General features: G+C 36.6%; 1 protein-coding gene across 1 annotated transcript in view; it reads right to left on the reverse strand.

The window, feature by feature from the left end:
* Positions 1-12,792, reverse strand: part of LOC109074237 (sortilin-related receptor-like) — a 61,361-nt gene that overhangs the window by 48,127 nt on the left and 442 nt on the right. The window contains exons 2-3 of the mRNA XM_042739441.1: positions 7,223-7,339; positions 2,822-2,950 (exon numbers count right to left, since the gene is read on the reverse strand). Coding sequence (XP_042595375.1) covers positions 2,822-2,950; positions 7,223-7,339 — 246 coding nt within the window. The remainder of the gene's footprint in view (positions 1-2,821; positions 2,951-7,222; positions 7,340-12,792) is intronic.

The following is a 12,792-nucleotide window of genomic DNA, read 5'->3' on the forward strand; positions in this document are numbered from 1 at the left end:
ATTAACCATTAGGGAAGTCGTGGCCTAATGGTTAGAGATCGGACTCCCAATCGAAGGGTTGTGAGTTCGAGTCTCGGGCCGGCAGGAATGGGTGGGGGGGAGTGCATGTACAGTTCTCTCTCCACCTTCAATACCATGACTTAGGTGCCCTTGAGCAAGGCATCGAACCCCCAACTGCTCCCCGGGCGCCGCAGCATAAAATGGCTGCCCACTGCTCCGGGTGTGTGTTTCACGGTGTGTGTGTGTGTTCACTGCTGTGTGTGTGTGCACTCGGATGGGTTAAATGCAGAGCACGAATTCTGAGTATGGGTCACCATACTTGGCTGTATGTCACGTCACTTTTTTCATTTTTTTTAATTTTGAGTATGGGTATTTTTAACATAATTTGGCCCCTTCTCTTTGATCTTTCGTATAAGAGCTGTTGCTTTAAACTTTGTCCTCTCCATGGCCTGGTTATGGAAGCAGGGCACTTCCCTTTCCAGATTCTGAGGCAATGAGGACTGGGACTGAAACAGAAACGATTGACTTAAAAAGAAACCTAATGCTGTACGGAAAAATGAAATAAAAAGAACAAAAAGAGGAAGTGGAGCATATGCATTTGCAGCATAACCTATGATCACATCAGACCATCATTGATTCATAGAACTATATTTTTATGTTTGCCTTTGCAAACCTTATCATCACAATTTTGTTCAGTGTTCTCAGTGGTTGCCAGGGTGTTTCTATGTGGTTGCTAAGGTGTTCTGAGTGGTTTCTTACAAGACCAAGTCAAAAAAGCTTAGAGAAGCAGCAGCACCACTCTTCACAACAAGCCACATGATTTCATCACTTCACAGAGAAGAATAATAAGAGATCATCATTAAAAAAATGATTAATTCTAAATATAAGTTAAATATAAATATTAAATAAAATATGTATATGAATTATTATTATTATTAGTTATAGTATTATTATTAGTAATAATAAAAAGTGTAGATAAAGAATCGATAAAGAATAATACTGTTGATTTACTTTAATATATTATATTCTATATACATACTATAATAACTGAGGTCTATATAATAATTTAATGAATAATAATAGCCAATAGTAACTCCTTTACCCAAAACCCATTCACACTTGCAAGTCAAAGCCACTATAAAGAGATCAATCAAACAAACAGGCCCAGTAAGCCTCAGAATCAATTATGAGTGCTCATATCAGCTCATTCTTCACACAGCTATTCATATGAGATTTTATGTCAGGATTATTAATTTATCACAAATGCATTAAAATACTCCACAACAAACCACACAAGCACCCTGCCAATATCCCTTTTAATTATCCCATCTGTAACAATCAAGAGTTCTTCTCGCCGTGCGGATCAGCGGCGCAAGTTACTCTGATTAGGGCTGTGCGATTAATCGAAATCGTAATAAAATCACGATTTCTAAATCGCTTTATTTCCCGACCTCCCGCAGGATGCTATCCGATCCAATCAGAATGCAGCGCACCTAAGTGGAGCGCGAGAACAGAACAGAACAGACTGGACATATGCCTAACTCCAGGTTCACACACACTGTCTGTGATGCGTATTTTTTCCGAGCCCATGAACAGAAAAGGTTAGAAATAGAAACGTGCGAAAAGAATGAATATCTAGCGCATGAGCATAGAGAGAGTTGTGAGTGAGTGAGTGAGTGAGTGAGTGAGAGGAGACATGTTTTAAGTGCGCGCACTCTCTCCGGATGAGAGCAGCGTGTATCTGAGCACGCGTGTCTGGTTTTGTGACAAAGCAAAGGACATCTGCGTGTGAGCGGATAGATTCGCGCTCGCGCATTATTTTAATGTGCTTTTGCGTTACATTAATGCGCTCTCGCTGCTGCTTCTGTACCGCATACACATACTGTATACGCACTGCAGACGGATTACGTGTGAACCTGTATAATGTATAACAATTCTATTTCAACACCTGATGCACCGCTACAATGAGCTCTATGACCAATGCATGCCAAAAAAAAAAAAAAAGCGCTGGACACGTTTTTTTTTTTTTTTTGCCATATGTCTAGACATTTTTGTTTGACATCTTTACTTAGTGATTATTTTGACTTATGTCTGTTCTAGAGGCATGTTACAACTTTTTGATAAAGCTCTCATCGGTTTTCTTTTGGAAATATGTTTCAAATTTATACTGAATGCATTTATGACTGTAAAGCATGTCTGTGTGTGTCAAAATCGCGATTAAAATCGAAATCGCAAAATTGATCAAAAAATCGTGATAGGTTTTTTTTTGTCAGGATCGCACAGCCCTAACTCTGATCACGCAAAATGTAATTAAAGAGCCCTGTGCTCCTACCAAGAGGTTGTATCTTTACAAATTACACTCGTAATGCTTTAGCGTCAGTCCTTCAGCAGCAACGGGCGGCGGCTGCAGTGCCAGCCACATCATTGACTCCAGATGAATGGTCACTGTCTGCTGACGTCAGCCCCTGCTATAACGCAATGCAGAGTCCCGCAGTGGTTCTGCCACATCTGCAGCTCCCTACTCTTTCTCCCATGAGCCTCTGCATCTCACAGATACTCACTGGAGCAGCTCGTTACGGTGGGTGCCAAGGGCAGAGACTAAGCATGTAGCTTGTGTTTTCGCCCAGCCCTTTGAGCTGCTCTCTTGGAAAACACCATCTGTGAGTGTATAAGCGATTGGAGTGGTGGAAGGTCACAGCTGCAGATGACCGAGAAATGGTTGGTGTCACCGCGGTCTTGTTTGACCTCAGCTTAAGCTCACAAAGACAAGACAATTGAAGGATTTCACACAGATAGTTCAGCTAATGACTCACACACTTACTCGTTTGTTGTCAGCGGGGCTGTGGTAAAACTGCGAAATGACTTGTTTCTTGCCTTCCTGGTCCCCAGACAGTTGAAATTTCTCTGATACGTGAGTGAAGGTGGTTCCATAGTCATAAGACACGTACACCTGTAAAATAAACAAAAAAAAAATGTCAAATTTCAACCTGATACACTGCTGAAATAGAGGCTCTGTTCCAAAACCTAGTAAGCTGCTTTGTTTTCTGTCTATACAGGCAACATCTTACATTTACATTTAGTCATTTAGCAGACGCTTTTATCCAAAGAGATTTACAAATGAGGACAATGGAAGCAATCAAAATCAACAAAAGAGCAATGATATACATATAGCATTACATATACACACACATATATGTATATTTTTTTTAAAACATATACATCTTAATTGAAACGAAACCTTTTAATATCTTAACTGAAATGAAACTTTTCTTAATAGTGAGCAACTACTTACAGCATCTTGTAATAAGCTGGTAGCTTAGAAATAATGTAATAAGCAGCTCTTTATGTCTCAAATTTGACGCTCCTTATGTGAAGTAGGGGTGGGTGATGTGACCAAAATCTTTTATCACGATAATGATATATATCATGATATAGTTATTCTTGCTTTAAATAAGGTCTTTATGATATAAAAATTTTTGATACCCTAGAAATTTCATAATTCTTGTCACCGTTGTGTCACTATCACAAAAAACTAATTCTATCTTAAATTTAAAAAATAGACAAGTAAACAATAAGAAACTAATTACAAGCAATATGGCAAAAATTACAGTAGAACAAATAAATAAGACATGCTACATACATTCACTGGCCACTTTATTAGGTACACCTTGCTAGTACCGGGTTGGACCCCCTTTTGCCTTCAGAACTACCTTAATTCTTTGTGGCATAAATTCAACAAGGTGTTGGAAACATTTCTCAGAGATTTTGGTCCATATTGACATGATAACATTATGCAGTTGCTGCAGATTTGTCGGCTGCACATCCAGGGTGCGAATCTCCCGTTATACCACATCCCATGCCAAGGAAATATCCCCCACACCATTACACCACCACCACCAGTCTGAACCGTTGAGACAAGGCAGGATGGATCCATGCTTTCATGTTCTTTATGCCAAATTCTGACCCTACCATCTGAATGTTCTTAGCTGACAGGAGCGGCACCCGGTGTGTTCTTCTGCTGTAGCCCATCTGCTTCGTTCACTAGATATTTTCTCTTTTTCTAACCAATCTCTTTAAATCCTAGAGATGGTTGTGCGTGAAAATCCCAGTAGATCAGCAGTTTTTGAAATACTCAGACCAGCCCGTCTGGCACCAACAACCATTCCACGTTCAAACTCACTTAAATTCAGATTCTGATGCTCGGTTTGAACTTCAGCAAGTCATCTTCACCACATTTAGATGCCTAAATGCATTGAGTTGCTGCCATGTGATTGGCTGATTAGCAATTTGTGTTACCAAGCAATTGAATAGGTGTACCTAATAAAGTGGCCAGTGAGTGTACATTGTATAAAGTAATCAAATAAATAAAAACACTGAATATACTTTTTCAGTGTAAATTAAATAAATATATCTTCTTATTAAAGTCACAAAAGCGATTAAGTCAAAAGCAGTGAGAGATGTTCTATCTTTTGTTGTTTGATTAACATGAATGACAGACAGCAGGAATATTAGACTGCTGTCACTTTAAGAGCTGCCCGGATCCAATATACTGTTACACATTTTCTTTCTCAGCGGTTTGCTTTCACTTAAAGACCTAAATGACTCTGTTTACGCACATCTCACTGAAAGCATTCAGAAACGGTCTAACAGACAGCGCGCAAATGAGTTCTCTTTCACTGTTGATTGCATTTCATTGGCTTAAAGTCACTTGTTTTTGAACCGCAATGCTTAAAAACACATACAAATGATATGTTTTGTGACCATGCGGCACAGCAACATCACATGAGCGTGTAACCATGATAGAGTCGAGAGTCCAAAATTTTTACAGGTTAATCGCGTCTACCGGTATATCAGCCACCCCTCATGTGAAGCACATAAGACTTTGCATACAATTGATTCCAATAGATTTTTTTTTTTTTTTTTTTCAAGTTAACAATAAAATAAACAGTAGGGATGTAACGAACTGCAAAACGGTTTAAAATCGATTCAAATATGTGATGATTAAAACCAGTTGAGATGCTAAACAAATAGTGATACAATTGGGGTAGGAGTTTATATGAATGTATCTCTGAGGGGAACAGACTGTCTTTAGAAAAGTTTAACTGGCATTTACTTTTCATCTTGCCTCTGGACGAAGCAAATTAATAGAGTTCATAAGCGCAGCTCTTCTTTATTTACAGCGGTAACCCAGGAAACACTGTATCATTGCTATTCAGAAGCGCCACCTGCTGGCAGAGAGTGAATTTGCGTCTCAATCAGCTCATCTGCCGTTTCGTTCAGATATGTTTTATATACAGTTTCATAAAACTAAAGTTAGACCATTCTGTTTTTGCTTCAAATTTTGAAATTACACAGTCTAATTTAGATTAAACATTTATGCAGCATCTTTGTTTGGATCATGATTAAAATTCAGTGGTTGCCTCTAATTTTAAATGAAAAGAGCACAGACAAAGCCTTAGTTTGTTTATATGAAGAGATGTCTTTTATATGTGTATCTTATTTATATGATTTTGGGTTTGTTTTTGAAAATTTCAATTTAGTTTTGTTATATTCACAAAGAAAATATAATAAACATAATAAAAGGACACCTTTTCATTTACTGTATAATTTGTCTTCAGTCTCATTCGTTAAAAAAAAATCATGAGAAAAAAATGAATCGTAAGTTGAGTGAATCGTTACATAAACAGGGATCTTTTGTCACTTTTTTTGCATGCAGTCACATTTTTTATGATGGTTAGAATTATGATGGTTTAGGTGGTATTATTGCTCTTTAACTTATTTACTTACATTTGGCAGGGGAATGTTCATTTTATTCATCATAAGTCAAAGGCTGCATCTTAATTCACATACTATCCTTCCCAAAATAGTATTTGAAATTAGAATTAGTGTGTGCCAAATTGTAGTATGTTGAAATGAATATTCTAAAGGCACCCAGATAGTTTACTATTTTCAGTTAGAATTCAAAGTGCAGATCGATGCATACTCTAACAGCTAACATTACCCACAACCCAATGTGTGTTGGACAAGGCTTTGATTAGAACTACAATAAAAAGTGTTAAAAAAAACCACAAACATGGCATGTGAGACTGACGGACAGGTAGAAAAAGAGCTTTGAGTGATAAATAATCATCTAACCTGATAAAAAAAATAATAATTTATTTAAAGTTATCTGCGTTATATTTCATCTGTAACAACACTGAACTTTTATCATAATTATGCTAACACATAAGGAGAGTTCTCTGCATAAACCCACAACTGGCAGATAAATGTGTCTCTTTATTTCTCTTCAATACAACAGGAAATCAAACTAAATTAAATGTGGAGGATCTTAACTGTGACAAGATGATTGACAGGGCAGTTTAAAAACTGACAGAATGCACATAAGCAACAGAGTGTCCCTTAATAATGCAGTTATGACAAAGTAGTGTATCCCAAAGTTTGTATACTATTCTACTTCATACTCAAAATTATATACTTCTTCACAAAAAGAGTACATATTTTTAGGAAATAGTATGTGTAGGCAAACTGGGATGCAGCAAAAGACAAATTTCCCTTTAAAGACAATTAAGTGTATTTGATTTAATTCCTGTGTCTGACATATTGGATGCAAAATTTTACAGACTGCATTCTGAGATTGTCTTCTCCAAAGAGGATACATATAAATCTGCTAGAATTTGGCTCAAAGAATGTAAGTGATCATAATTAGGCAGTTAATCTTTTGAAAAGGCGCTGCCTTTGGAACAGATCATTTCTGTAATACACTCATCTGTAATCACTTGCAATTTCCTATGAGAAACTGGTGAGCTTTGTCCTGTATTTCACAAAGAACACCTGTAACGCACCACACAGGTGAGCAGATAACAGCTCCAGTGCCCCATAAAGTATGACCGCACCACTTTTGTTCTCGCATTTGCATTAGATAATGCTCTGCAATTATTGAAAACTTAACAATTATTGCAACGCAGATGGAAAAGTAGCATTCAAGGGTGCAAGAGAGTCTTTGCAGTAAGTGCAGCGAGTTGGATCCGGCAGCATTTACGATGATATAATAAAAGTGCAGGGAATTGAAAAACAGAAGGGGGCCTTTCATCTGTATGACTCAGAGAGCACTAAAAAGCAAAGCTAGCCGGTAAAGATATTCTCTGTATCTTACAGTGAACAGTCCGATATATATAGACGCATATACAATCTTGAAAGTCAAAGTTATGAAATATATACTCACCGAGCTGCTCTTGGGATCTGTGGCACCAACGCTGTCTCTCGCCAGCGCTACTATGACATTGCTCTTCTCTCCGGCCCAGTGGACCACCATTTGATTATGAGAGTCATTCAGGTTGGCCTGTGAAAACAAAATATGATGAACAGCCCATTTAAATGTAGCTGACTAGCTACATTATAGCTGACATTTATTTTGCTGTGGTCAGAGAAGTATCTAGGTTTCCACAGCACAAATCAAGCTTTCATGGCATAACACTGTTTTACAACTGGCTCAAAGCTGATTTTCAAAGACATTTCTCTGTTTCTGCTTCCCTCACTGGATCGTTTTCCTTTTCAGTCGTATTGCATTTGTAATATCATCTGAAATTCATCTGTATTTGACAGCCTTGAGTTTGTGGTATAGACTGCAGGTGTGTCTCACAGAAAGCCAACAGCTTTTGAGAAAACAAACAAAACCGCAAGAAGAAAGAGCAGAAGTGAGCTGAGCTACACCACAGCGGTAGGAAAACTGAAATTACGGGCTGCGGCGTCCCAATCTGATCTGCTGAACAAAGAAATGTGTCATCTTTTCATGTCCATCCCCCTTCTCTTTCCACTAGGAACAGCTTGCCTCATCTTTAATTCAAACTTCTGCATGAGGACCATGGGATCCTCAAATGGGTTCTCCTTCGATATCTCCTGTCAGACATTAAAGAGAACTTGCATAAGGTTGTTTTTGTAAAGAAACAAACACTACTTCATTTCCTGCTTGAGCAACACTGTCGTGGTTCACTGGCAAACAACAGCTTTACTTACTTAACCTTAGCATGTTTAACCACTTTTTTGTTTGAAAGGACACCTTACAGACTTTCAACAAAAGCAACAAACATTCTACAAAAGAAAACTACTTACATTTGTTATACAATTTTAAACAATATACATTATAGGATTAGTGCTGAAAAGGCATGATGATGTTCATTTTAGAATGTTTGTTTTTTGTAATGTACAAACAGTGACTCTGCCTCTCACCTTGAATGCACAGTCATATTTTTATTCGCCATGACACGGTAGTAAATCTCGCCTGCTTGGCAAGCAGCATGTCAGTACAACATAGAGACTTTAGGAGACTAACAGATCGGTTAAGAAAACTTACAGCAGTGGTTTTACATATAGCCTCAAAACACTTTTACCTCTATGCATGAAATCGTACTTTTTCTAGATTCATTTAATAAAGTATGTAACACACCAAATGTGATGTGTATCGACATCCTGACAACATCTTTTGCTGAATGTTTTTAATTTGTCAATCCAGTTAAAATGCCACTGGACAGAAGTCATTTGAACAAACCAATGAATTTTCATCTGAATTAGCATGGAAAAAAAATTTAATTTGTATTTCAAATGGTACATTAACTGATTTATGGTTGACTGTAGGTTTTTTTTTTGATGGTTGATTTATATATACAGTACCCCACCATCTCATCAGGATGTGTCGAAGAGCTTTTCCCACCACCTTGCCAACAAACACTTTGAAAGAGCAAATGGTTGCAACCCGATCCATGTCAGCCCGGCAAACTCTTGGGTCTGCTTATTCTAAGACAGTTAAAAGCCTGTCTGCAACTTCTGGTTATCCTGGAAATGGACTTTCTGCTAATCTAAAAGGGCCCTCATTTATACTGACACCGTAATATCCTGAAAGCATCGAAAGTAAGACAAGTGCAAATAACTTGACGTTCATTATCACTTGTCTTGTTGAAAAAGCAATAAAGACTGAGAGACTGTGAAAATAAAATAATTACTTTTTTTCTATTTCTTATGCATTATTCAGCAGGGAAACAGAAGGAAGAATGAGAGAGCGGGACCACTAGAGCACCTTCGCACATCGCTGCAAGCAACGCACGGCTTGAATCCATGACATCATCTCTGCAGCACTAACATTTGGGCCAACAGTTCAACAATTTGCCTACCCGTTCCCTTCTGGCAACAAACCATATGAGAGAAAATACGGGTGAACCACACATTTAATTTCACTGTGGCCAAAACCAAAGGAAAACCGAGGAGTCATTATCCTGTTAAAGGCTTAAAATACAGTTAAAAGCCTGTTTTATTATTGCAGTATGGATAATTACTATATATGGAACCATTACAGGGATGTGTTATGCTACCATGTAATGAACATACTTGAAATATCCATTTGCACATAATACGAAAAACAGGAATGTTCATTCTTCTCTTGATATTCACAGAAAGCAGTAATAAATCATCTTTAACCAAAAACTGCTGACAAGATTAATACTGGGTTCATCTATAATTTTCTTGTTGATGTTTAAAATTGTGTCTTAAGGGAACAATAAAAATTATATGACTCATCTGTGTAGATTTGGTTTCACCTTGAGCTTAATGCAAGAGGAGGACTTAAAAAAAATGAAACTAAACCGGCAGGCTGTTCAGACAAGTTCCAGTAATACTCCATGGATAGAATTATTATAAACATCTACACCACCCTCCATTTTCCTTCCCCTGGGTTACGAACTTTCTTATCACAGAAAACGAAACTAAAATACTCTGCAAGGCTGCTTAAATATCATGTTTGGACAGGAATACTAATGTGATCCAAGTGGCACTAGGGTCATTTTCTGAAAAACTAAAAGGGAATTAAATGCAAAATTCTTTTGCAGTAACTGTCATGCATACAAAACTATGAAACTTGTTACTTAGTCTGTCCAAGATTATAATTTGGTCTTAACTAAACAGCAAATTTTTAAAGTACTACACGAACAAAGATAAACTAAATAGAAAGAATAGAAGTAATTACCAAATGAGATTAAAAACTGACTTCACATGACTTAGAGACTTGTGAAGTAAGTCCATGCTTATTCTGCGAAGGGTGAGGCAATGTCAATACAACTCATTTGCTATTACTTTATGGTAATGATTCTGCATTGCATACTGTACATACTAGAACAAAATAGCATTCCTTTGCCAGAAGTCTACTTAACATAGCTAAATAAATGAGGGAACAGAAAATCCAAGGTCTATGAAATGAATTAAATTTAATAGAAAACTTGTTTTGAATGTATAACATTCTTCTAAGAATGAATTATTGCTTCATCAGTGCTGCCAGGTCAAATTGAGAAATACTTTCGATTAAGTGCCTCCAAAAGCAATACATGTAAACAAATTCTAAATATAAAAAGAAAAAATAGATAGGACTGTTTGGTTAAAAAAAAAAAAAATTCTCAATAAAAACACTCATTGCTAAGTCTGCCTTGGGGTCTGGCACTGAACTGAATATTTATGATAATGACTGTCGCAATTCTCCAAACTTTATGAGTAATTGTGTGTCACAGTAAGTCTGCAAAGACGACAACAAAAAGACCCTTTAAAAACGTGTATATCCTTGTCCTGGCAGAGCTGAGGACTTTTCTAGGTTACTTGATCACAATAGACAAAAAGAGGGGATTGATGTCTGTTACATCTTACCTAACACTACTTCCCGGTATGTGCCAAAAACAACACATAAACCGAAAGGTCTGAAAGAGGGAAGGAAGGAAGAGGGGGGCCAGATGGGAGATCTTAACTGGATCATCTGAGGGGGTAATTCACCTCATAGCAACTGCAATGGACTCCATCCAGGACACTAATAACACTTTATAAAGGATTTCCTGTACACTCAACAGGGTGAAAAGGGGAGAAGTCTAATCTTAGTGGCCACCCACTGCTCAAACTGCATTTGCTTTACATAAGAATTATATGATGGTATATAATACCTTAAAACTTAATTAAAATTAAAATAATACCTTAATAAAAAATTAACCTTTTTTGACATTTTGAGAAATTTGCCTTTGTATATCACTAGAAAATAAAACTGATTATATTTTCAAAAAATACTGCAAACTCAGATATACTTACGATTAAGTATGAACCAAATAACTAAAATGCACTTCTGTTTGATTAATTTTTAAAATGTTTTAGTTTCACAATAATGGTATTGAACAAATAAACAGTCATACCATACCATCACACCTCTATTTTAGATTGTATTACCACAAGTGAGCCACAACGAATCATACCTTGAATCATAAAATCACCTGCTGCAGATGAGTGTATCTGAGCCCATCTGAGGTCAGCCAGCTCTCTCTTTCAAAAACCACAATTCCTGTATTTACTCTACCAACCACAATCTTGTGTCTGTGGACATAGCACAATGACTGTTTTTCAGGCAAAATTCTGTGCTTTGACCCCTTCGAGATTTCAAAGTCACAATGGATCTGTGGTAAAAGCAAAACTAGGAACTGCTGCATGCCTGACTTAACAAACATCTCGAAACAAAACACTTGAGGGGGTAAAGGAGTTAGCTGGGAAATTTCCCAGCAAGACTGTGCAACCAGTTGTGCCTCTCTGGCTTGTTAATGCTTGCGTAACAAAGCTGCTTCCTGACGGCAAACAAACAACGAAACATTGTGTCATACATTTAATAGGAACAAAGATGAGCCGAGTCTGTTTCTAATTCTCAAACCCTTCAGTGTAAAAACAAACAACATTATTTATATATAGGGAGACTGGGGTTAGTTTTCACAAGGGTTTCATCTCAGTAACTATAGAGTTTCAAGTCAAAAATATTTGATGGGATATTTACACATTTTACTGTTTTTTTTTCTGGTGTTTCAAAATTGTTTTATCAATATTGTTTTTCAATGTAAATGTTATTGTAAATTGTTTGTTGTAAGTTTTTTTTGTGGAAGGTTTACATTATGGGGAATTACCCCATGTGACAAATTAGCGTTTTTTTTTTTTTTTTACTGGAGCAAAAAGCAAGACAACTAGCCTCAGTCTCCCCATATTACAGAATATTTAATTGTATAAAATAGCTTCAGTAATTATTAGATACCCATTGAATGAATGCTTTTTCTTATTCTAGAAGGAACATTTAGTATTAGCATCACTAAAGAGACAGAAATAATAGAAAAAATGGCAATGTATGCTTAATAAATAAAACTAAAAATCAATGATATCTGATTCCAAATATTGTTTAATAACACGCAATGTCTCGGTATTCAATATAACAGAGAGAGAGAGAGAGAGAGAGAGAGAGAGAGAATGAAAAATTACTTGCAGGAAATCGTTCGAATACGTTTTTTGTTGTTGTTTTTTTACATTGTACATGCTAAGAAAAAATAGATTTGTTTTGGTATGAAATATCTTGATTCACAAAACAGTTACGAGAGAAATGTGAGACTGTTTAATCGGTGGGTAATGATAAAACCTTGGCTTACCATCCCACATTCACTGAGGTCAGTGCTATAAAAATTTATATATGTGTGTGTATGTATGTGTATGTATGTGTATTATATATATATATTATATAATATATAATATAATATATATATATATTATATATATATATATATATATAGTGTGTGTGTGTGTGTGTGTGTGTGTGTTCTTTATAATTATTCACCCCCACCGGAAAACAATATTTTGCTGAAGGAAAGTGCGAGAACCTTTCATCTGATAAACAGGTCAATTACACTTCTAGGTGATGGCGTGCAAACCAAAGGTGAATGATGCACAACTATTGGAAATACTGAATGT

The sequence above is a fragment of the Cyprinus carpio genome, chromosome B15 (assembly GCF_018340385.1).
Source record: "Cyprinus carpio isolate SPL01 chromosome B15, ASM1834038v1, whole genome shotgun sequence".
Taxonomy (NCBI): Eukaryota; Metazoa; Chordata; class Actinopteri; order Cypriniformes; family Cyprinidae; genus Cyprinus; species Cyprinus carpio.